Source organism: Lucilia cuprina, chromosome 4 (assembly GCF_022045245.1).
Source record: "Lucilia cuprina isolate Lc7/37 chromosome 4, ASM2204524v1, whole genome shotgun sequence".
In the NCBI taxonomy this organism is placed as follows: domain Eukaryota; kingdom Metazoa; phylum Arthropoda; class Insecta; order Diptera; family Calliphoridae; genus Lucilia; species Lucilia cuprina.
Genome location: NC_060952.1, coordinates 9,243,491 through 9,270,465, shown reverse-complemented (window position 1 = coordinate 9,270,465; position 26,975 = coordinate 9,243,491). Strand labels below are relative to the sequence as shown.

Below are 26,975 nucleotides of genomic sequence, written 5' to 3'. Positions count from 1 at the left end.
CAGCAGTACGTCAATGCTTTCGAAAAATGCAGTGATTTCTATTTTCGTCTAACCAACTATTTGTAAACGAGGGTAAAGATATGGGAAACAAATTTTAGCTTTTTGCTGCTGATGATTGACTTCTTCGTAGTACAGGCACATGTTAAGGCGGAGGTTCAATCTACGCCTCAAAGCACTATGCGCTTTTCATACCTACATCACGTTCTACGCTTCAAGTTACGTGCGACGCTTTTTAAGCGTTTTTTTGTTTTAATTTTTAAAAAACTTCGAGTTTTTCTACAGCTTTTAATTATTTTTAAAATAGCTAAAGAATCAAATAGACAGCAGATAAATAATGGCAAGGTCAATAGGTAGTTCGGGATTTTTCGACCGAATTTCTGGGAAACTATAAGAAGTGCATTGTACAAAAATATATTTTTTTGGATATATTAATCACTATTTTGTCATACTATTAGAAAAAGTTAGTCAAATCCTTGTGTAGGATTTTTTCCATAATTTCAAAACCCTAGACCACTAAAGTGGGAACGGTTAAATACGTTTTCACTGATGCTGGTAAACACAACACTTTCGGCCCAACGACAAACCCTCTTGGTTTAAATCAGTTTTTTATTAATCTAGGTGTCATACAACGAAACCCACTTAATACAGATTTAAAGCTTATAATTATGTTAAACATGTATGTATGTATATAACTTTACGAACATTTAATCAGCTAATTTTTATAAAAGTTAAAATCGTACTACCGACAATCGTATTAATGGGTTTATAATTGAACATCTCCCCATACAAATTGGCTTTTAACTAGAAGTAAAGGGCCCTTATCCACAACACAAGCATTCTGGCACAATCAAGAGATTGCCAGCATGCTTGTGCTATGTATTGGGAAATTTACTCATACAAATACAAATTTTTGATCAATAATCATAGTTTCATGCTTGCAGTAAACAAAATAGGTCAGTTCTTTGTAATACATTTTTGTATTATTCACAACATGCTTGCACAATATTTTTGAAAAAATATTGTGCAAGCATGCTTGTATTATATATAGTTCGACCATTAAAGCATGATCAAGTTATTGTGCCAGCTCTCTTGGTTTTTATCTTAAAACGGCTTACAACGGGAATCACCTAATATTCAGTTAGTTTTTATAATCTTACTGCCGATTTTCGTAATGATGGATTCATAGGAATAGAGTGAAAAGGATCGTTTACGAGGACAAGTGCCATGTAAACACTTAAAGTCGAAAGAAAATGAACAATTTCGATTCATACGAAGAAATTAAAATTGTCTTACAAGAAATGAGATGTCAGTACTAGAAATAAGATAGAATAAACTTTTCCGTCCCTGCATATATTAGATTTATAGACTAATTCTTAAATTAATAAAGATAAACATTTTGACACTTTGCTGCACTTGAATATCTGATTAATTCATTTTAAATGGACTAGAGACACTTTTTTAATGAAAAGACAATTATAGCTTGTTAAACAAATACACGTTCTATCGTTAGTTGGGGTAAATGACCTTCAATATTACATTGTTAGAATAGATTACATTATTATAATAGATCTTTCTGGGAATTGCTTAATCAGTTTAACAATTTAATATAACAAAATATTATAGAATCATTAATATTAATATTGTTAGAGAAAAGAAATGTGTTGAGAATATTTAATTTAAACTACCCAGCAGTTCGACAAAGAGTCGGGGTATCCATAAAAGATAGTGATTTCCATCTATGTCTTCCAACATAGTTGTCCCTATTTCGTAACGGATGTATTCTGTGTAAACAAGGGTGAAGACAATCGTCACTTTTAGCTAGTCATCTGGGCCCTCGCTGACTAGAGGTATCCCTAAATGGTAGGTTATATAGGTAGTATGAGATTGTCCGATCGACAATATGGCTTATTCATTGCACAACAGTATTTTGCTATTATTTGCTTTAAAGCAGTTCATGTAAGATCAACTAAAAATTAACCGAATGTCTTTAAAATAAATTTTGTAAAATATAATAAACCTTTAATATAAGATTTTGAATTAGATTTTTAATATTTAACAAACCTTAAACGAAATTATACTTTTAAATATATGTTTTCGTAAAGCATTGCCAAGCTGAAACGATTTTTCAACTCCTGGTAACCATTGGCAACCCCTAACAATTTATTAAATTGTTAAAAATAAATTTTCATTTAAAATAAAAACACATTTCAAATAGTTTAATTTATAAATTAAAAACAAAACTAAAAAATGGAAACAAAAACTAAAAAATCGCTTTTAGAGCGTTATGGAATACCCATAAATCATTTAGATTTTCAATATATAAAAGAGTGCAATGATGGTCGGGAAATGGAAAAAATTGTGCATATATTAAGATCCAATGAAGAGGGTTATTTTCCCGATTTGACTAAATGTGCAGAGGATAAGCTTAGAGAGCTTAAACCGCAAAGTAGACTTTTTAGAGTAGAGGAAAAAATAAAGGGTCGAGAAGCTTTAAACTCAGATGAAATAAAACCCATTTATGTAAGTTAAGAAAAATGTCTTAATTAAATGCATAAAATTATTAAAATAAATCAAATTATAGGACTGGAATCATGATATTAAAAGTACCGATAAACAGTTATTAAAATTAGTAAAAGAAAATGCCTTAGATGCAGCACAACTGCCTCCCATACGCCAAGGAGGACGTATACTACAAACAAAAAACCAAAAAGAAGAGACTAACAAATCGGGGGTCTCTAATAAAGAGTCTCAAAGAATTAAATCCACGGATTACAGTAAATGGGATAAATATGATGCTGAGGAGGAAATATTGCGTCTAGACTTGGCCGCAGAACGTGAACAGGAAGATGTTGAACGTAAAAATCGTTTAAATATGGAAAAATGTTTAAAGAAACCACCTTTAACTATAACCGAAATAACTGATGATAAGGAGTTAGGGCCTTTAGAAAAATGGTCTAATTTAACGGATATAGAAAAAGAAAAGTTATCGGAAGAGTAAGTGAGCTTTAAAAGGGATGGAAAATTGAAGATGTTTAAATGATTTTGATTTATTTTCTTATAGATATCGTTTAAGAGGTAATGAATATTTTCGATCCAAAGAATATGACAATGCTCTCGAGGAGTATTCACGAGCTATAGAGATATGTCCTCATAAAGCGGTGGCTGCTTATAATAATCGTGCTTTGACCTGTAAGTCTTTTGTGTATTAAAAACTATAGAGAACTATTTTGATTTTTTGCTTTTTTTAAGTTTTTAAGCTGCAAAAGTTTTTGGATTCCATTAAAGATTGTGAGAAGTGCCTTAGTTTGGAGCCGTCAAATTTAAAAGCTCGTTTACGTCTGGCGGAGGCTAGTTATTCCTATGGCAGAAAAAGAGAGGTAAAAAGTTGCTTTTTGAAATTATTTCCCTTAAAATCTTCTAAGAGTAAATTGTACTAGTTTCGCAACTAGATCTAGAACGTATATTTTAGGCTGTATTCATTCTATTTAGGCGATAGCGTCAATTTCGGAACTGGTTCTGGATTCGACACTTGTTCTTTGGAACGGTTTTAAAAACAGTTCTTTAATCTATGATTTTTATTCGAATTTTCTAACTCGAAACTGGAAATATGAAATTTCGATAAGAATGTATTTATAAATTTAAAATTTTTCTTTTCTTTTCAACTGGTTCCATAAAGTTATTTTGGAACTACATGGAAGTAGTGTAGTATAGATGTGTCGAAGAACTTGTTCCTTGAAAACTCGTTAGATGTATTTTTGAACCAAAACTATATTCCGCAGAACGGGGCTTGAAAACGACATCGCTCACAATTTAAGGTTGTTGTTTTAGAATATGAAGTGGTTCTTTTTGCACTCATTCTCACTCAACTAGTTGCAGAACGAATGAAAAAAGAATCACTTCAGATTCTTAAACAATAACTTGAAACCTATGATATCGATATTACTTCTGGAACACTTTCCTCGAAACATTGTTTTGTTTCTAGAATTCTTCCTATGAATTCTTCGATACTAGTTATTGATACTACACCAATTCAATGGATTGCGTACTAGTTCCGAAACAACTTCTTGATATCAGTTTAAAATGTCACGATTTCTTTAGAAATTTTAAAAAAATTGATTATAATACTTTTACTTCACAGTCCTATCAACTTTACATCGATGTTCTCCAACTGGATGCCGAAAATTCTGTAGCCCTAAAAGCCACTACCGAATTACGTAAACAATTCGAAGATTTGCCTCCACCTAATGCTACACGTCTTAAAATACAAGATGAATCATCTAAAAACAAACCAGCCATAATAAAGGAAACCTCTAAACCCCAACCAAAGCCTAAGGCAAAAGAATACGATTTAGCCGAATTGGTTAAACCGAATCGTTTGGTTAAAAATAAATTTATTAAAGCAGCCGAGACTTTGAGTAAAAATATACCAAACACGAAAGATAATAAAAATATTTCTCAAAAAAAAGTTCCACATGAAATTGACAAACAAATGCAAATACAACTTCCCGGTACATATCCAGCCCATAGTGAGCTGAAAGGTAAAAAGCTTATACAAGAACTTTAAAAAGCGATTTTATTTTAAAATTAAAAAAAATATGTTTAATAAAAATATTTTAAATAAAATTATACTAAATGTGATTTCACTTGCGCTGCGCCAACACTTTTTGTATATAAGCACCCACTATATTGAAAGGTCTTTGTTCGAAATCATGTTTTTGTTCTTTGGTAATTTTAATCTGATCTCCTTCAAAACGATTTATTAGTGTAACACAGATATCGGCTGCCTTAACACCCACATGTTTGGTTAGAGACGAAAACATAGTGGCTTCCATTTCAATATTACGTATACCCTTATCGTAACACTGTTGAATAAATGCCATTTTATCATTTTCAGTATAATGACAACTGGAACCATCTAGACGTCCTTGACCTGGTGTTGTAGATTGAAAAGTTATTGTTGTTGTTTTAATTATTTTTTTTTTGTTCTCAAAATTACCTTCATAAAAACACTCTGCTCCCATTGTATTGCCCAAAACAACATTATAGTCAAAGGATCCCTTCGAACATTCTAAAAGTTCTTGAGCCAGTGTAGGGTCAAAATTGGCAGGTCGCACAATTCTTTGGCCCAAAATGGCCTGATGAAACGAAGCGTTTTAAAAAAATATTCATAAATTTTCACTTCAGATCCTATATAACAATTTGCAATATTTCTCTATTATAAATACTTACAATTTCATGTTCATTTTTCAAGTAACCATTATAAGCATCTTTAGTGATAACGACGGTACCGGGTTCCACACCAATACCGCCACTTGTTCCTAATCGTATAAATATAGGATCCTGACATTTGGCATAATACACAAGTTTTAAAAGTTCATGTAACACCACACTCATGGTGCTCATACCCACGCCGTGAGAACAACACAAAACTGGACCCACCTTTTTAAAAGAAAATTCGACCGATAAAATGAATTCAAACTTTTTCTATAAAAAAAAACTAAAACAAACCTTAAAGATGGCATAACGATTACCGGCAGCACTTATATCGATAAATTCTTCAGTTTTATTCTCCGGTTCAAGTAGGCCACGCAAATATTTTGCCAAGTCGAGCATGCGATTTTTAGTACCACCCATGCAAACAAACTGGAGAGAAAGAAAGTGTTTAAATAACAATACAACCATTGTTGTGAACATAAAATGGTTAATGATATAATGAGATTTCCATTCGTAAACGATTTTAAATTTTTTTTAAAGTTCTCTTCATTTTTATGTGGGTTACGAATTTTTTAAGATTTTTCTACAATACCTTAACATCGCCAAATCGTTGTTGTATATCTGATGTATCTCTAGTATCCGGTATATTTATATCTATATGATACAAGAAATCTGATTTCATTGTATCTAAATTGGGATTTTTTAAAGTTGCTACACTAAAATCGGAAAGACCCGTTTTATTTTAATATAATTTTATATATTAGAGACTGTTATCAACTTACCCTAACTTGGACATATTTGGCACTTTAAGATCTGAAAAGATAAACGAAAAATGTTTAACTTAATAACAAACACAGTGGGACAGAATTATAACTTTTAAAAATCTGAATAAAATTTGACCCAGACTTAGTCAAGGAGGCAGAAAATTGCTACAGGTGAGGCAAAATGTAAATTTTTTGTTATTCATCCGATTTGAGGTACATATGTACTATATTTTTATATTCTCTGACTTTCAATGAAAATTTTTCGTTATTCATCCGATTTAAGGTTCATACTATATTTTCATATTTTCTGACTTTCAATTTGTTGTAAAAAAATTGAACTAGAACTAAAAACTGAACTAGAACTGAACTAGAACTGAACTAGAACTGAACTAGAACTGAACTAGAACTGAACTAGAACTGATCTAGAACTGAACTAGAACTGAACTAGAACTGAACTAGAACTGAACTAGAACTGAACTAGAACTGAACTAGAACTGAACTAGAACTGAACTAGAACTGAACTAGAACTGAACTAGAACTGAACTAGAACTAGAACTGAACTAGAACTGAACTAGAACTGAACTAGAACTGAACTAGAACTGAACTAGAACTGAACTAGAACTGAACTAGAACTGAATTAGAACTAAACTAGAACTGAACTAGAATTGAATTGGAACTGAACTAGAACTATAATTGAAATAGAACTTAACTAGAACTAAATTAGAACTAGAACGAACCAGAACCAAAGTAGAACCGAACTAGAATCGAACTGGAACTGAACTATTTGTAAGGTGAAATCAAGAACTGAACTAGAACTGAACTAGAACTGAACTAGAACTGAACTAGAACTGAACTAGAACTGAACTAGAACTGAACTAGAACTGAACTAGAACTGAACTAGAACTGAACTAGAACTGAACTAGAACTGAACTAGAACTGAACTAGAACTGAACTAGAACTGAACTAGAACTGAACTAGAACTGAACTAGAACTGAACTAGAACTGAACTAGAACTGAACTAGAACTGAACTAGAACTGATCTAGAGCTGAACTAGAACTGAACTAGAACTAGAATTGAACTAGAATTGAATTAGAACTGAACTAGAACTGAACTAGAACTGAATTAGAACTATAATTGAAATAGAACTGAACTAGAACTAGAACGAACCAGAACCAAACTAGAATCGAACTGGAACTGTACTATTTGTAAGGTGAAATCACGAACTGACATTGCTTATTTTCGACACCAAAAAAATTCAATTAATTTTAACTTCTAGCTCCGCTCTCGTGGTTCCAGTGGTGATGGTTACAGAATGTAGTTAGGTCGTCCTATAAGGGCGATGTATATATTATACACACTCTATGGACAATAAATACAATATCACCTGGATTTTACGTGATGGTCGGGACCGGAAGCATTTTGTATATTCAATTTTTCCGGTTAATTGAGTGCCAATTTAAAATTTTTATAAATTAATATATCAATATGTACATTTTTGTAAAAACATAATAATTTAATTAATTTATATTCATACATATTTTAAAAGTGTTGTTTGTTTTTCAATTTTGTATTTATGTTTCTAGGGAATTCCCCTTTAAAATTTGTTCTAATTGTGTATGGTTTTTAAATTCAATAGAATTATCATTAAATGATTAATATCGATTTAGGATCTAAAAACTATATTTAGTCTTTAATATTCTGAAATTAAAGTGAAAAAGTCTTGGTTATGAAAACATTAACCGAAGAAACTTTAAGATTTAAAATAACCGTTACAACTTGAAAAGCATTAAAATTCTTAATAAAATTTTGTATTTATTTTTCGATTCATATTAAAATTCAATCCAAAGAATTAATTCATTTAAATTTTCTTTTTGTAAAAAAAGTCACGTTTTGTTTTTTTACTTCCAACTATTTTTTATAGTTTTAAGTACTTTTACTTTTATCACTTTATTAAATCTATTCAATAAATTAAATTATTTTTGTTGGTTTCTTCCGTTTTTTTTTGTATTAATCTTTTCTTTGTTTTCATAGTATAAATATGTTTTTTCTAGTGATTTATTAAAAAAAACCCTCAATTTTATTAGTTGATATTTATAACTTTTTGTTTACTTTTAATAAAAAATTTAAATGTATGGAATTTATTAAATTGTTCTCACTGGCGTTCTTAACGCTTTGATTACTTGTTTGTGACTAAATTTCTTATATTAAATATTAAATTTATTTAATAAATATTTGTGAATTTTTGTTTTCTCTTTTTCGGTCTAAAATATTTTCTCTTTAATATTTGTTTGCTTTTGCTTATTTACTACCGAGTTCTATGAGTTTAAATTTGTAGTAAACATTGAGCACGAATTTAGTAAAATATGAAAAATTAATTTTTTTTAATTAAAGATTTTCCTGTGATTTTTGAAGTAAAATTTTAATTTTAACAGATTTGCTTAAAGCAGTTTCAATAGAATGAATTTTCAAGACCTCCCATCAATTAACCCGTATTACCAGAACATATCATGAACTAGTTAAGGAGAATCAATTTCGAATGTTAAAGATGTTTATGCGTATATCTAATATCTATCGAAATTTCGATCGATATACAATACTTTGTGGGCGGTAATAACATTTACACGCCTACTCTTTTTTGTGGTTCTAATGTTTTGAGAATTCTTATTTGATCATTTTTTTAATGAAATGTTATTGAAATCAGAATTCATCCAGCAAAAATCTTTACTTACCCGATAAGTAGAAAGGAAATATTAAGGAAAAGTTTAGTACTTACATTTTGTTCGACGATGACCGACATTTTACGATTTAAAAACGGCTTTACTGAAATTTTCTATGTTCATTAGTCCATTCGCTTACTCAGTGCTTCATTTACAAGTTATCTATAATGGTTTTTATACAAATGTTATAATCAATATTTCTTTAAAAACTTCTTATAACGACTAGGGTTAACTAACTAATTTGTTATTAGACATATTGAAGTTTTTTATCTTAAAGATATATAGAGTCTTAATAAGAGGTGTGGTCATGATAAGACTTCAGAATGGTCTACCACGCTTGTCCGAGTATCTACCATGAAGAACACTCAGGTGAGTAAAGACCCAGCAGTTTGACAAAGAGTCAATGCATACGAAAAATAATGTAATTTCCACTAATAGTTAACCACCTGGATAATCGTAATTCATCTGTTTTGGGTCATTCGTCACGAATGTACCCTTTGTAATCGAGAATGAAGACAGTCGTCACTTTATTGTCCTCTTTGTAAGCGGGAGCGGAGACAGTCGTCTCTTTACTGTCCTCAAGTAACCAAGAGATTATACCGAAATCGGTATAATTTTTACTAATATGTCACCATCTGGTTGACTCAAATTTATATCTTTCGGGTCACTTTATTGTCCCATAGTATTCTAGAGAGTAGACACTTGAAATTTTTAAATTTTAGTTCCATTAATATCTTACCACCTGGCTCCACTACGTATGTTTTTGGTCTTTCGTCACAAATAAACTCTTTGTAAACGAGTCTAAAGACAGTCGTCACTTTAGTGTCCCCTTTGTAAGCGAAAGCAATCTCCTCTTTACTGTCTCTTTGTAGGGTATAGAGTGACGATTGACTTCCTCGTAGGATAAGCCCATGTTAAAATGGTTGGTCACCTGGGTAGTCAAGTGGCTAGGGGCCACCACAAGTGGTAGGTTAAGTGGTCAGTTCGGGACTGTCATGTTGAACTGCTGGGGACAGACAAATGAATTGAATGTAGTGTCTTATGTGAACACCTGTCGTGTTGGTCTATTTCACGGTGGTATATTCCAACCACTGAGTGAGTTTCTCTGTCGACCCACCATTGGGCTTCTTACATGAAATTTCTGGTACAGTATATGTTATCTTTACCAAAGTACTTTCATTTATTACCACGCAGTTAGGATGGACTCTGATGAGTAGGCTACAGCACATAAAGAGGAAACCGAAAGAATGAATCCTTCAAATAAGCCGAAGAGTTTGTTCTTACACGCAGAGTTTTTTCTGAACATACCTGGACAAGGAAAGGAATTAAGTGGATTCACTTGTATAAAATATATTTCATACATTCAACGCTGTACACTTCTCATTCATCTGTTTCACTCATAGAGAACAACATTCAACATACTCTAGGTATACGGGCTGGACCTAACGCTTAGAGCCACAGTCACTTCTCTGTGGGGTATCTGCTGTCATTCGGCAACAGCACCGTTGTCGGCAGACTAGAAGTACTGATAGCAGCTCTTTACTCCAGCTTTGTAATACACCATGATGAGGGTCTTTCATCAAGGAAACATGCCCCGGGGGTCAGCCCAAATATCTTCGCAGAGCAAAAATATCTTCGGTAACAATTTGTTAATTTAAATAAAACACATTTAATTTTGATATTTTCTTCCATATAAATTGTTGTATGCATTTCACTTTTGTTTTAGAATTTCATTGTTTTTTATAATTTCAATATTTTTATTTTTCGAAAATTGTTTATATATTTGCTTTATTTTACAATAATTAAAACAATATTTTCTTTTGTATAATTAAACATACACATAGTATTATATTGATATATAATTAATCATTCATCTATATATTTATTTATATCAATTATTATTATTATTATAGAACTTTGTTTTATTTAATATGGGGATTAAATGATAAATAGAAAACGTTTATTTTAGTTTTTTAGTTTGAAATTTGAAACATGTTTTTAACATTTAAGATTTAAGCAACATTATTTGATTTATTTTCATATTATAATATAGTTTAATTTAATTTTTTTTATACATTAGTGCCAAAAGTAACGTTCACACTATAAAAATTTCACATGAAATAATCAAAACCACTATTTGCAGCAAATGTTGTTTTATTTTTACTTGAATTTTTATAACAACAAATAAATTAATAATTATGATCTTATACATAATATTAAAATTAAATAAAAATTTTTTTAAAATAAAGTGAATTTTTGTTTTTTTTTTTAGTGGTCACGTTTATTTCAACTCAAAGTTTTCTATAATGTGCACGTTTTTATCTCAATTGTGTATTTCTCTTAAGCTAAGTGTGTGTTCTCAGAGTAGAGAAGAAAACATTTAGATTGTTGTTCTCATTAAAATTATGATCAAATGGTTTTTAACTTAGATAAGAACGAACTATTTGAAAAAAAAAAAAAAATAGAAATAGAACCAAATTTTAACTGCATTTTATAGTACATAATAACCACATTTAAAAAAGTGAGATTAGTGTAGTTAATTTGCAATATTTTCTATTTGCATTCATTATATTTATTAACTTTTACGAGTTGTATAAATATTTTGCAGAAAATTAAAAAAATACGTTTTACTACATATTTGTATATCAATATTTATTTATATATCATTTTTATTTATATAAGTTTGTATATTTTATTTATGTATAATATTTTTAAATATTTCGTTGCTTTTTTCTAATGCATTTGCTTTTTATTTTTTGGTATATTTTTAAATTATAAAAAATGCATATCGGTGGTTAAACAATAAAGAAACATTAAAAATATTTTAATTAAAATAATTGAGTATTGCGACCAAAAATGTAAAATGAAGGAAAATTTAATACTTAAAAAATATTCTTGAATATACCCAACCAAGTTCATACATCCCATACTTGCTTTTACAATGTCCTTCATAGATATTTTCAGAAATCCTTTAACAATAAAAGATTAAAAGTTCTATTTTATTTTCTTGCATTTTATATAAGTTTGAATTGTTATCAAATTCTTTATTTATGCACCAATTATATCAACAAACTCGAAACAACAACCGCCTTTAACAAGTTTCTTAAAGACTGAAGTTCAAAACTGTAAACGAGTTGGAATGACGAATATGAAATATCTGCAATAATTTCATGAAAAATATTTAGTTCACAGTAAAGTCCATAGTCTAGTATATAGACAAGTTAATAGCATAGTCTATAGTTTAGTCTATAACATAGACTAGACTTTAGTCTAGAATTTCTAAGGTCTACTATATAGTTTCTCTATAGTAAAATTCTAGTCTACAGTCTAGTCCATTATCTCGTCTCTTATCTAATCTATAGTTAACACTGTTGTCAACTCTAAATTCAAGACAAAAGTCTGTAGTCAATTTTATAGTATAGTCTATAGTCTACTTTACAGTTTAATCTACAGCCTATTCTATAGTCTATTCTATAGTCTAAACTATTTTATAGTCTAGTCTAGCTTATAATTTGAAACATGCTTTCCTACATTTACAATACAGTCTTTAGTCTAGTCTTTAGTCTAGTCTTTAGTCTAGTCTTTAGTCTAGTCTATAGCCTAGTCTATAGTCTAGTCTATAGTCTAGTGTATAGTCTAGTCTAGTCTATAGTCTAGTCTATAGTCTAGTCTATAGTCTAGTCTATAGTCTAGTCTATAGTCTAGTCTATAGTCCAGTCTATAGTCTAGTCTATAGTCTAGTCTATAGTCCAGTCTATAGTCTAGTCTACTCTATGGTCTATTCTATAGTTTAGTCTATAGTCTAGTCTATAGTCTACTCTATGGTCTAGTCTATAGTTTAGTCTACAGTGTGGTCTATAGACTAGTCTTTAATCTTTACTTTAACTTAAATGCATGCTTTAATTTCTGTAGCAACATGTTGCTAAGTTTAGTGTATAAAACAAAGTTGTTAAACATAGTTAGATATATTTACTTCAATGTAAATTAAATATTTTTAATTAAAACTAAGTAAATTGTTTTGGTTTTAAGAAATTATTTTATATTTTTTACACAAATTAAATGCTTTGTTTTGATATATATTTATAAAAAAATTAAAATAAAACTAAAAAGAATAATAATAAAACCTTAAAAAAGAAATTAATAAAAAAATAAAAGTATAATGAAATTGACTTATTTATATTACAATAAATATGGAATTTACGGTTTATTTTAAATAATATTTTGTTTAATTAGTGCTTACAACAAAAATTGTTCTTAAAAAACATAATTATTAACAAAACACAAAGAATTTGCAAATTTTTAGTTAAAAGGCAAAATTTATAAAACGTTTTTTGTATTTTTTTTTTTAGTTTTATAAATTTTAGACTTTAATATTATTCTTGTGAAACTATAAATAAATTTATTAAGAAAATTTAAAAATTTCAAAACGATCTTAAATAAGTTTTACAAAAATAATCTAATTTTTGTCTTAAATGTCCATATATTACATAGTTATGTATATTTTGTTTAAATATGTTTATAGTATAATAATTTGGTTTATTTAATATATTTATATATTTGTTTATTAAGTTTTAGATTTATTTAAGAGGAATAAAGAACGTATTTATATATGTATGTATATAGTATGTCTATTATTTTTTTTTCAAAGGTTTAGAAAGATGTTTAACTCTGTTTAGTCTATAACCTAAGGTAGTTTTAATAATTAATTTATTTATAACATTATTTAGTTTATAGTTTAGTGTGTCTGTCTTCTGTGTTTTGTGTTAATGAGAATAATTCAACTACAAAAATAATTTGTAGTTCAATAAATTTATTTGGTAATATTTCGGCTTTTTGTTATTTAAAACTTATTCATGAGCTTGAGATTCTTGTTGCACCAATTTGAAACGTCTGGGCGATTTAATGGAACCTTGTTGACCGAAGAAATTTTTCAATTGACCCTTTTGGGCTAATACTTTGCGTATATAACGTGCCACTAGAATTTGAGGACGTTCCTGCCATTCATTCATAACTTCTTTGGGCGCATTGACCTGAGTAAGAGATATCGAATGAATTTAGTTTTATTTTCGCTTAAACTAAATTAAAGTTCTTGCTTACCTGATCACCATTTAGACGATTAAGCAATGCTACACACACCACAGCAGCTTTAATGCCGGCATGATATGTCAGTGCTGCAAATATGGTGCTTTCCATTTCAATATTAACCACACCATGCTCACGTAATTTTTCTAAATAAGCCATTTTATCGGCTTCGGTAAATTCACAAAAAGCACCATCTAAACGTCCTTGACCTAGAATACAAAAAAATATAATCTTAAGTACATGGCCAATTATTTTTGTAATTGAAATTAATAAATTTTAAATTTCTTGTAATTGTGTTAATTTTTTCCCCTATAAGATAGTAATTGACAATATCTAATTAAAAATTAGAAGTAATTGGAATGGTTTTAAGTAAAAATAACAAGTAATTGGAATTTTCTTAAGTAAAAATTACAAGTAATTGGAATGGTGTTAAATTGCAATTACAAATAATTATAACTGAAAAAACTTTAATTTTATATAATTAGTTATTACTCAATTACACTTCACAAGTAATTGTAATTAACAATATTTCATAGAAATCATTACCACTAATTATAATAATAATTTATGGAACATTTACTCATTCAAATAATAACTGACTAATTATAAACTTAATGTAATAATTAAGTGCAACTAAAAATTAAATCTTACCCTCATAGAAATCATTGGTACATAAAGTTTTGCCAATAATGGTATCATAAGGATCATCTTGACTCGCTAAAGATTTAAGTTCTCTGGCCAATTTCTTATCCAATTTAGCAGGACGATGTATAGTTTTGCCCAAAACGGTCTAAATTTTAAAATTTAAATTATATTTTATTTTAAAAAACCAAAAACAAAAACAATATACTCACAAACTCATGCGAATTCCGTAGTTGACCATCCAAGGCATCTTCGGTTATGATGACAGTACCACCCTCAACACCAATACCACCACAAGTGCCAATACGTATGAAAACGGGATCATGGCACTTGGCATGATACATTAGTTTAATCATTTCATGCATTAAAATGCTAACAGAGGGCGTTCCCATGCCGTGACTAACACAAAGTACTGGACCAACTTTGTACATGGAATAACGATACGAGTAAGCACTAATGTCCTGTAACATTGTGCCCGCTGGTAATTTATAGCCGATTTCATTCATTATGAAATGTGCAAAGTTTTCCATACGCTTTGGTGTCCCGCCCATGCAAACAAACTGTTTTTTTTTTTTTTTGATTGAAAGAAAGGGGAAAGATATAGATGAAATATTAAAGATTATTATTTAGTTTAATACATATATATTTATATATAATACAGAATTTTTTTTTAATAATTTAAGACTTAATGAATGACTTTTTAATTAATTGCACTTATCAGTTTTTTTTGTTTAAATTTTTCTTATCATTTAATTATATCACCTTTTTTAAATATGCGCATTACTTATTATTTAAATGTTTTTAATATGTATATAGTAAATTGCTGAATATATTATTATTTATTTAAAAAACAAATATATTCCATATCAAGATTTTTTGCAGCATTAATTGTCAATTTTTTGTTTGATTGCAGATTAAGGTTGGTTATGGTTGAGATTATTAAATAAAAATAAAGCAACAAACTGTGAATAGCAAAACAAGTTGAAATTTGTAATGAAAGACTTTACTACAGGCTGGACTATAAAATAGGCATAAATATAGACTATACTATAAAAACTAGACTATATAGTCTAAACTATAGACTAGACTGTTGACTAGATTATATACTAGACTATAGACTAGATTATATACTAGACTATAGACTAGATTATAGACTAGACTTTAGACTAGACTATAGGCTATACTATAGATTGGACTATAGACTAGACTATAGATTGGACTATAGACTAGACTACAGACTAGACTATAGACTAGACTATAGACTAGACTATAGACTAGACTATAGACTAGACTATAGACTAGACTATAGACTAGACTATAGACTAGACTATAGACTAGACTATAGACTAGACTATAGACTAGACTATAGACTAGACTATAGACTAGACTATAGACTAGACTATAGACTAGACTATAGACTAGACTATAGAGTAGACTATAGACTAGACTATAGACTAGACTATAGACTGTAGACTACACAAACTAGACTAGACTATAGACTGGGCTATATACTATCTTATTGTCTAGAATATAGACTAGACCGATTATGAAATATTGACTTGTTATTAATAGTCGATTTGTTTTGTTATCTACTGTATGTTATTTTTTATTAACATTATTATTGTTTTTTTTTGAAACAACTTTTATTAAAAAATTAATTAACATAAAAATCACGTTTTTCTTGCGTTTTAGAAATTCTATTGGTGCAAAAAATCTGGCGATATTTCTTTAAACAAGTTCCATTAAGAAATTAAAAAATAACGGTGATATTTAAATATTATTAAGTTTATTTAATTTAATGAATAAACAAATTTTAGAATGAGTAAATGAGAAAAGACATTGAAAAAAGTAATTGAAAATTATATATAAGTAATTTCCAATTGCACTACATTTTAGATACATTTGCATATCATATTCAAATAATTGATTTTATTTAATATTCAAAAATAATTTGCGGAAGTTTTAACGTTGTAATTTTATTAAACTTGCAAATAGTTACAAATGTGTGCATTTTTTCATTAGGCCTTATTTCATTTACTTTATAATCAATTTAAACTCACCTTGACATCACCAAACATTTCATGTAAATCGTGCGACTCACTGCCCAAGGCCAAATGATATAAAATATCCTGATCCATAAGTTCAATATTGGGATTACGTAGTTTAACTGTGCCATCGGAATATCTAAAACAATTTAAATAAAACAGGTCAAGGGTTAATTGTTAATTAATTATTTTTTTTTAAATTTTATTTAAAACAAACAGTAACTGAAGGTTGCACCAAAAAAAAAAAAAAAAAACTGATAAAAACCGAATAAATTTTGTTATATTGTTATTCACTTTTCATTTTAACACCTAAACAAAATTTGGTGATTATTATTTATTTTTTTTTAATTTTTTATTATAATTAATGTTGGCACTCTTTAAAATGTTAAACAATAAAACTTTAAAGCGAAAGTTTTTTTGTAAAAAAATTTTTATATATTTTTATATAGTCATATGAAAAACTTTTATACTGGTTATAAAACTCAAACTAATAAAAAACTGCATTAGTTAATTAGGTAAAAGTTTTAATCATCTGTCATTTATTTAAGTCACAGTCATGCTTATTAAGTTGGAGTAATTAGTTTACTATTTTGTAATAATTGCCATATAATGGGGGAAAATCAACGATGTATGTTGTAACTAATATAATTTATATGATAGCAATAATAACAATAAACTGTTTTAGTGTAATTGTATTTCTACACAGAAAGAAAAATTTAACATTATTTTTTCAAGTTAAACTTCTATTTTCATACTGAATAAAACACCGTTTCCCACTTATTTCAAAAAATATTTATTCACAATTGAACATTTCCCATATTGTAAAAATGTTTTACCCTAAATATCTCTTACTTAACGGATCTGAAGTATGTAGTAATTTGAACTTAGTTTAAAGAAAATCATGCTTCTGAAAACGTTTTGGATTGATTTGAGTGCGGATAGTTGTCAAAACGTAGGTAAGATAATTTTGAAAAAGATAAATATGCTAAATTTGCAAGATTTTATATATACATATACATACATAGGTTCTGTTGTTTTGAGAGAGAAATTATTGCCCGATGTTTCACAAACTTTAACTGTTGCTCCATAATTCCTTTAAATCCGGAATAATATCATAACTAAAGTTTTTAAAATCTAAAATTAGCAAAAGCTTGACAATTGTAGATAAAGTATTTCAGTTTAACACTATCATCCAACTCGGTTAGAACTACCTGTAGTTCTGTATGTCCAGTCCTATAATAAACTATTCTCAAAATTACGTGAGGAGACTTTTTGTGTTACTTTTTCACACAATTCTATTTTTGTGGTTCTATCACTGTTCCCCTATTCCAAATGTTTAAGTTGGATTCTGTGGTTCCTATTTTTTAAATCTTTTCTCGAATCATCAAACGTTGCATTTGTTAACTTTTTTCAAGTTCCCTGACCTTAATAGCAAGTGCTTTTAGTACTTTCGTTAAAACTGTGCTTTATAGTTGTCAGATCTTACAATGTTGTCAGGAAGATATGCAGAAAATGTCAAGGCATAATCCAGCCCATTTAACACTAATAGCAATGACTTCGCCTTTATGTTATTGTTGTGACCTAGTTCTACCTTCTAGGATTGCAATACTTGTTCCATCGTCCAGCATTGAGCTATGTATTCGATTTAATGTTCCATTATGTTGGATTCTATATAAGATCCATGTCTTACAATTGCCGTAAAATTTCCGTCCAGTTTGTTTATCTTATGAAATCGTAGATCGATATTACTCTAACCGATCAATAGAGAATATTTGACGAAATTTTAATTCCTCTAACTTCTTTAGCCTAACCTTTATCGAGTTTTCAAAATATAGCTAGACGAACGGGTATAGCTAAATCGTTTTAGAATCTTTAAAAGATCCAGAATATATAGAATATTTCAATGTGTTATACATGAATGAACTTTCTGGTGGTGGGTGCCAAAGTTCTCTTATCAACTTCCACTTTCGATGCTATAGGCCAACAACAGTTTTTAACCCAAAGAATAAAATACACTTAACAAAAAGATAGAGCTGTGCTCAATCCGAATCTTATGCCTGAAGTCCAAATATAGTGTTTGCGTTTTTAAGTAGATGACGATTGAGATTTAAAAATTTCGATTCAACACTGAAATCTTTCGTAAAATAAACTTTAAGTCTAAGTTTAGAATTTTACAAATTTTGTTGTTCTGTGTCTCATTGAGGAATAAAATTGTTAATTGTTGCAATTGTTATAATTAAAACAACAAAACCATTATGCTAATTCAAATAATTGTTAATAAAAAGTACCAAAGGAAATGAAAAAAAAAATAACAGACATTTTTTATCTTATCAAACATTTTTAAACAGTTGCATTTAATTTATTATTGTTGTAGTTGTTGCACTTATTTTGTTTAAGATAACATTGAAATTTTAAACAATAAAATTGTACAAACCCCACAATATTACCTCCCACCAGCAGTGCTGACGAACTTTGGAATTTAATAAATAAATAAACATTTTTAAATAATTTTCGTAATTGAAATTTGCTAAAAAACGAGTCATGAAGACTAAAAGAGAAATACACTTAAAAAAATAAACATGGACACACCTCCTTTATTTTCATGAGAGCTATTATGACGCACTTTTATATTTTTGGCATTAATTACAATTTTGTTTTTCTTGATAATTTTGTTTTTTTGTTAATTATATTATTCATAAATAATGTTTTGTTAAGTAATTACTTTGTAGTTGTTTTGTATTGATTAAATGATTAAATATAAATTATTGATTGTAATATAATAAGTTAGTTTATGCAGCAATAACTGTTTGTCTATAGGTTATTTGAAGGTTAATGTTTTTGGTTTTGTTCGATAAATTGGAAAGTTAATTAAGTTAATTAAGTTTTAAAAACATTGGTTCAGTTCAAGTGATAGCGAATTAACTTGAAATTATTATATTCCTTTAAAGAAAGTAGTTAAGAACTAGTCCTTTGACTGGTTCTTAGGGGCTAGTTAAAGTTCTATGACTTATTGTTTAGGAAAATTTAAAATTAAATGCCAAAATCCCATTTGTGCATTTTCTTTAAAATATTTTTAGACATTTCTTTTTTTACTATATAGTTTTTTTCTTTTATCACAATGCTTCTAGTTTATTTTTAAAATTAAAATAATGACAACAAGTAGTTGCTGAAAAAAACGTGCTGACATAAGTAAATATTTACAGAATAAAAATTCCGTTTAAATTTAAATTTTGCATTTCATTATGTATGTGTAATAAATGGTCTTATTATAAGAATAGACAAATTAATAATAATAATAATAATAACAATTATAATGTGACGCAAATTAAGTTTTTCATTTTTAATTTAAAATGAATCGTTTAGTTTTTAAAAATAAAAATATTTATATAAAAACAAACTAATTTTTTTTTAAATCATGCGACATGTTTTTGCTTTTCAAATTTATACTAGACAACGATAATAGGCGAAATTTTTATGAAAAACGAAAATTTCTCTTATTTACGTTAGTGAAATAGTGGAAAAGTTCAAAAAACTATTTCACCACTTGAAAAGAAAATTGTGGTAGATAAAGCTATGACGCGGGTAAGATATAGCAAATTGTTTACCACTTATCTAGTGGTACAGCTACAGGCAAAGTGTTTATAGTTTTGACAAAAACAAAATTAGGGTAATCTTGACTGGTTTCGAATACATCAGTAATATAAATCTTGTTAGTTATCTTTGGACCATAAAAATCTCAATTCCACCATTAGTTTAAGAATAGAATTTAAATAGAGAATTTGGAATCTGCAAATAATGATACTACTTCGCACATAGTACACCCTAAAGGGCTAGGACTGGTTCCATAGAGTATACAAGGGTGTCACTTTACGTTGCGATATTCTAGGTGAGAACCTTATAATCCTCACATACATTACATCATACCAGCCGCGGTTCCAGCCCAAGTGTTTGGGGGTAACTTTTGTTTTTCTTTCACTTATTTTATTTTTCCTCATATTTATATTTTGTATGAAAAGTTTTGGGTGGGGGTGGTAATTTCCCCTTTCCCCGTGGATCCGCGCCTGCATTAGACTAACCGATAAACTACTCTTGTTTCGAAAACAATGAACATTACATACTACTAGGTAATACATATATTACAGTAATGTTTAAAGTGGTGTCGTTTTAGAAATATCTTAATGGACCATGAACTACAAAAATCTTTCCAAGTTCCTCCAATTGGTCGCTAACAAGACAACAATAAACAATAAAGGATATTACTTGTTGCTTTAAAATTTTTATTTTCGCTCCGAACGCTTCGATTCTTACTTAGGTAAAGATTGTCATTTCGGCGACAGCTGTATCAACCGAAAGTATTTGAACCAGGAGAAAACTATCGGCATCAGTTGAACTATTGCAACAACAACGGATATCGCTATATTGTATTAAAACCACTATATGCATATATTTGCAGTTGTAATACTATCGCCCTCCAACCCACCGGGAATTGAAACTGGTAGTGTTAAGTGTTTTCTCAGGCTTTCGATGGAATGCTTAAACTTGGGGCCATATAACAGGTATTGGGGTAGAATTTTGGACTTTATCTTGTAAACTTCGGAGAGCGGAAAAATAATGTTGTTTAAAGGACTTATGCAAGGTATAATCTATTATCAAATTCTCAATCGATGTTGTACGTAATTTTTTTTATTGATTTGTTTTTATATTAAAAAATATAGTTTTGAAAGGTATTTCTGATATACAACGATACGACAGTACGACATCGACTATAAGTTGGATATATATTTAGTCGAAGTGGGATTAAGCGTTGAAAATGAGTTGGTGTCAAGTGTATATGATACGAAATGGAACTGGTACCATGGCAAGCGGTAACCAATAGGGCAGAATTTTGGACATTTTCTTGTCCACTTCGGGGAGCGGAAAGAGAATATTGTTTCAAAGACTTATGCAAGGCAGAATCTATTGTTCGTACAATCGATGTTGTACGATTAAATCTTAGTTTGAGGTAAATTTTTTTAATGATTTGTTTTCAAAAATATTGATTTGAAAGTTATTTATGATATACAACGATACAACTGTAAGACATCCACTGTGAATTGGACATATATTTTGTCGAAAAGACAACAGATATTTGTTCTCAATAAATGTGTCAGATGTATGAAAAGTGAACTGGGTTGAATCATGATGTATAATAGGCATGTTGTATAAGTGATGTCATTTTCCTTCCTTGTCAGAGTATGTTTAGGATTTATTCTGTTCATATTAGGCCTACCACAATGTGTTCTCTGTGAGAACTTGCCTTTGGCTTATTTAACGGATTTTAGTTTCGTATAGTATTTTAGTAAAGAACTAGTACATGAACGGAGGAACCATGTATAAAAATTGCTTACAGCTTGTAGGAAATACAAAGAGGCGTTGGTGAGTAGTCACCTAAACCATTTCAACTTATGTGTTACTATTGAAATGTTGAAAAGATCCCAATTAATAAATTAAGTTGTTATTGTGTTTGTTGTTTCCAATTAGTTGTCTTAATTTTTGTTACACTGTAGGGTACTAGCAAACATTAAAATAATATAGACGCATTTTGTTGACAATTAGCCAAAAATAAAAAAACAATATTATACACAAAATTTAATACTAACTGTATAGTTATATTTGAAATTTACAAGGTCATGACAAAATAGCAACAGACAAATAAAATTCACGAGACACATACATTATGTATGAAAAATTCCGGTAAAAATATATAAAACTTTTTATTTATATTTTTTTTAGAAATTTTTTTGTTAAAATAGGAAATTAAAAAAAACTTTAATTCAATTGATTTTAAGCTAAAGTCTGTCAAATTTAAGTTGAATTATAAACCTCAGCACTAATATTTCAAAAATTTCTATTATTTCTGTTCCATATTTCTTAAATTTTAGTCCGTTTTAATACCTGGTATGTTCACGAACTTCAGCATACATATCATCCTCTTCATCTTCTTGGTCATTTACCAAATGGGCACCATTGCCATTGGTGTGTGTATGTTCAAAATATGATTTATAATCATGATGATGATCAGCTTCATCAAGAGAAATACCGGTAGGAGGCATGATTTTTTTTTTACCTTTTTTATTAAAATACAAAATTTGTCTTTATCACAGGTTTTCTTTAAAGGACCCTTTTTGCCTTAAATATGTTTTTTTTTGGTATTTATTACTATTAAGAATTTTCTAGACGTTTTTATTGATTTTTTTATTACTTTGGCTTTAACTTGTTTTTTTCTTTTGTTTTTGTCCAAATAAGTATTTATGTTTGTAACACACGAAAACGTCTTATAATAAACGCAACGTTTTATACTCGCTGAAGTCTAAAATACAACTGATATATTTTCGTATAGTTTGATGATCTTTTATAAAAATAATACAAATAAAACAGCTAAACAACGTATGAATGTATGTTGTACCTCTAAAAACACAAAAACAAAATGTATTGAGAAGAAATATACATAAAAACAAAATAGCAAAAACAAACAGAAATAAAAGAGAGTCGTCGTCAAACAAACAAGAATAAAAAAACCTAAACAATCAAATGCAATCAATACAAATACATTCACACATTGAAAGGAAACAAACCAACACAAAATAATTGAGGTGAGTTAATAACACAGGCCGACAAAAATTTTGCAAAAATTCGAAACTTAGAGACCAAGTCAGACTTTTCTTAAAAGATTGGGCGAATACGAATCGGACCGTAGTTTTACTCCATTAGAAATGATCTGCAATTGTAACCACTTATGAATATACTTTTAAAAGTATACTGCATATCATTCTGATTACAAAGAAGTGCTTTAGGAACATCTAATTAATAATGTTTTAAATAAATACTTTCTAATTCATTAGTCAGCTTCTGTGAAAAGATATGGAAACTGTATACGTTTTATCACACAATTTACATTGACTGATTTCCTTAATTACTTGTAAGCAATTGTGGTAAGTACTTGCCTCCAATTATATCACTATGTTGAAGTAATGACTTAAAATGCTTTTGTGTTAGTAAATTTTAGCATTTTAACCCGTTATCTGATAATGAAAGTTTTTGATTGGTTCGTCCGTGATTTGAGATATCGTGTAGTGATATCTCCTGTATCCCCTATAGTGCAGAGGGTATAACGCTTTGTAAATATTTTTACAATTGACTGAAAACCACCTTCTGAATATAATAAACGATGTCTGTCCGTCTGTCAACGTCAGCAGATGATATATCAGCAACTACAACAGATTTTGAAATCAATTCAAAAGATATTTTCATGTTGCAGTTGACCGAAAATCATCTTTACAATATAATAAACGACATCTGTTCGTTTGTCAACATTAGCGGATGATATCTCGGCAACTACAAACAGATTTTAAAATCAAAATTCAAAAGTATTTTGATAGTAAAATACCTGAAGTCAGATTCGGGTTTAGCGGGGCCTAATCCTAATCCCTTAAAAGAGAATACTTTGAACTCTTGGTTAAAAATTTGTCGGTCTGTGTAATCAATATCAAACTCAATTACAAAGAGAACATGTTGAAGATGCAGTGTAATTGAATAAATAACAGAAGAATGCTGTTATTCTCGTATGGATTCGAACACGTATTGAATATGTATTGAATATGGTTTTGTATTTGGAGAGAATATAAAAACGGGTTGTTTATTCTAATCGGGGGATTTTTGCTTTTACAGAATAAACTTAAAAACAAACACCACTAAAACTTCTGCAATTAGGGTAGAAATTGCAAAAAATGCAACAAAAACTACCCAGTAGTTTTGTGAGAAGCCAGTCTGCTTTGCTACCCTAAACATTATAATTTTCCAGATCTACGATTCAATTTCAAGATAATCCACTTTTTGCAAACGCTTTGAGAGTCAGTCCGTATCCCTACAAAATTTTCAAATGGATGTCAGGCTTGTTTAGGCAAGACATAAGGTATGCCGCCCATTTTTTCTAGAAATTATATAATGATTCTATAACCGATGGACGGTTAAACGTTCGAATACCCTAATATATCAAGGTTCTTTATTTTAAATATTTCAAGAAAATCCAGTTCGTCTCCATTTGTTAGATCTCTAACCATGAAACAGATTCCGCGAACTGCCGGGTATATCTCGGCAAAACATATAGCTGTAGTTGAAAAAACTGTTGCTTGCAAATTGCTGTTCGCTTTAATGTTGCAAATATGAGCAAAATGAGACAAGAGAATAAGCAGTTTGAGATGTATGTCTCTAGATTGCAAAAACACAATACTTTTAAGGGTCACTTTCGTAATCAAGTAGTACCAAGTTCAGGTTTGTTGTTGAAGTTATATGTATGTATATTTTTTTAATGGATTTTAAATGCTATAGGAAAGAGGTTATTATGTGTTATTTGTCCTTGTGTTTGCAACACACCAACGATATTGGTTCTACATCCATCGCTTAAAATATATCAATCGGTATAGAATCGTTTTACACATGCTTTGACAAAAAATTTACACAATTTTCCATGACGAAAATATTTTTATTCTTATGTCATGACAAACATTTTTGTAAAGAAAAATATATGTTAATGCCGAGAAATTTTTCTTTATGTCATGACAAATATGTCTGAATATAAATTTAATGGTTGAAATCATACATATTTATAAAATTATTTTTCATGTCATAATAAAAATGTTTATATCTGTATGGGGATTTTGTGGTCTTTAAATAACTAAATTCATAATTATGTTTGACAACAAAATTTACTTAAAACTCAATTTTTGCAATGTCATGCAAATTCTTTTTCTTTACAATAGTTATTGTTATGTCATGACAAAATGTTATGGTCTAACATTTATCAGCCTTGTGGTAGCATCATGTAGTTCATATAAAATTTGTTGCAAACACTTATGTATTCGTCTTTACTTAATCCCCTTTGTGCAAAATACATATCAGATGTTCGTTTTTTGCAACTGTTTTTAAATGATTTGAAAATTAAGTAGATTGCTACTTCGTAGACTTGGTTTTGCAACAACAACAACAACATTCATACCATCTGTTATTTTTTCTTTATTGACATTGTCATCGTTTTACGGCCAGTATTTCATTATTATGAGGTTTATTTTCTAGTTCTTTGGCTCGTAGTCAATCATCTTGTAGGCCTGTTGTGCACAAAGGTGCCAGTGATGTAGACTATGAATTGTTTAAATAGGGGATGAAATATTTAAATACGGTTGAATGAAATATTTGCAACATTTTTGTCGGAAACTTTGAGACAAAATTTTATGTATATTTTTGCAAGAGCTGAAGTTATATTTTGTTTTAAATCAACCCCTATTTGTGAAAGTATCTTGTCACGCTCCTTATGTTTTTGTAATATGTACATATTTATATCTTTTTATTTTATCTTCAGTATAGACTATTTACTGTAATGTATATCAATTGGCCTTCCCTGTATACTATTTCGGAAGATATGTGGAAATAATTATATCAAGTAAAATATTTCAAAATTGCTATCATTACTAACTAATTACTATGATATTACTATAGATAGTATATGTATTACTTAACAGATACAAAAAAAAAAAAAACGGTGATGCAAATTTTTAAAAGTTTTATGATCTAAAAATTCAAACATTTTCCCAAATTAAAACTTTCTATTCTTAATATTTACAACCATTTACAACCAGCTAAACGAAAAGTTTCCAACAAACAAAAATTACACAAAAAATCTCATTTATATTAAATAACATCTCATTCAGTAGTTCAAAAATTTGCATATTTTTTCTCTATTATAAAACTGCAAAGAAATTTGAAACGTAGTAAAAATTTGCATATGAAAAATGCACTTACACGCGCTTGTTTAAATTTATCTGGATTTAAAAATCTGTAGCAGAAAGTAAGAATATAAAAAAAAATTCAGCTGAGTAAGAATTTCATTCACAAGTCAAAATGACAATTACATTTAATGACTGGCAACATGTGTGTGAATATATTTTAGTTTCAAGTATTCATTTATTTTTATAGATTACTATATACTTACATACAAAAGGTGAATGAAAATAGATTATAAAAATTTTTTTTGATGTCATGACATAAATTTATTATAAAAAGTATAATATCTTATAAAAAAAGGTCTTGACAAACATTTTATAAAGAAATAAAAAAATGTGTTCTTATGTCTTTACAAAAGTTTTTCTAAACTTAGAATTTGTTCTCATGTTATGACAAACAAATGTTCACATTTTCCACGGAAAATTTATTCTTATGTCATGACATATATTAATAATTTTTTTTTTAATAATTTCCATGTCAAGATACAAATCTTTTATAGAAAATATGTTATTATTTCAAAATTGCTTCTCATTTCAAAATTGCTTCTCATATTTTTGAAGAAAATTTATTTACTTGCCATAAACTTAACTTTTTTTATTTGTTTGTTAATTTAATTTGTTTTTTAATTTGTTTAATGTCATGACAGAAATTTTCATTTCATTATAAAGAACAATGATTCTCATATTACAAAAAA

The 26,975-nt window shown here is 28.7% G+C and overlaps 3 protein-coding genes across 7 annotated transcripts in view; 1 reads left to right on the top strand and 2 right to left on the bottom strand.

The window, feature by feature from the left end:
* The first annotated feature begins 2,160 nt into the window (after positions 1 to 2,160).
* Positions 2,161 to 4,650, top strand: LOC111686316 (sperm-associated antigen 1). Its single transcript, XM_046950503.1, has 5 exons — positions 2,161 to 2,520; positions 2,582 to 2,994; positions 3,062 to 3,189; positions 3,250 to 3,377; positions 4,139 to 4,650. Exons 1-5 carry the CDS (start codon positions 2,248 to 2,250, stop codon positions 4,562 to 4,564), a joined length of 1,368 nt encoding a protein of 455 aa, XP_046806459.1. The 5' UTR covers positions 2,161 to 2,247; the 3' UTR covers positions 4,565 to 4,650.
* LOC111686186 (uridine phosphorylase 1) lies at positions 4,557 to 8,171 on the bottom strand. 3 transcript variants are annotated; one of them, XM_023448505.2, is made up of 7 exons: positions 8,053 to 8,171; positions 5,997 to 6,027; positions 5,807 to 5,930; positions 5,509 to 5,643; positions 5,230 to 5,439; positions 4,997 to 5,135; positions 4,557 to 4,930 (listed from the first exon to the last, which is right to left on the bottom strand). In XM_023448505.2, exons 2-7 carry the CDS (start codon positions 6,008 to 6,010, stop codon positions 4,641 to 4,643), a joined length of 912 nt encoding a protein of 303 aa, XP_023304273.2. In that variant the 5' UTR covers positions 6,011 to 6,027; positions 8,053 to 8,171; the 3' UTR covers positions 4,557 to 4,640. The 3 variants fall into 3 exon arrangements, with proteins under 3 accessions (XP_023304273.2, XP_046806461.1, XP_046806462.1); XM_046950505.1 differs by having other exon boundaries at positions 8,089 to 8,161; XM_046950506.1 differs by lacking the exon at positions 8,053 to 8,171 and adding an exon at positions 7,514 to 7,532.
* A 5,141-nt stretch (positions 8,172 to 13,312) lies between these two features.
* Positions 13,313 to 26,975, bottom strand: part of LOC111686057 (uridine phosphorylase 1) — a 35,451-nt gene continuing 21,788 nt past the window's right edge. For 2 of the 3 annotated variants that reach the window (XM_023448362.2, XM_023448369.2), the window contains 5 exons: positions 16,481 to 16,604; positions 14,633 to 14,980; positions 14,430 to 14,568; positions 13,794 to 13,987; positions 13,313 to 13,726 (listed from right to left, as the gene is read on the bottom strand). In XM_023448362.2, coding sequence (XP_023304130.1) covers positions 13,544 to 13,726; positions 13,794 to 13,987; positions 14,430 to 14,568; positions 14,633 to 14,980; positions 16,481 to 16,604 — 988 coding nt within the window. In that variant the 3' untranslated portion in view covers positions 13,313 to 13,543. Of the gene's footprint in view, positions 13,727 to 13,793; positions 13,988 to 14,429; positions 14,569 to 14,632; positions 14,981 to 16,480; positions 16,605 to 22,399; positions 22,844 to 26,975 lie in introns of those variants that run through there. The other variant, XM_023448356.2, reaches the window with a different exon arrangement.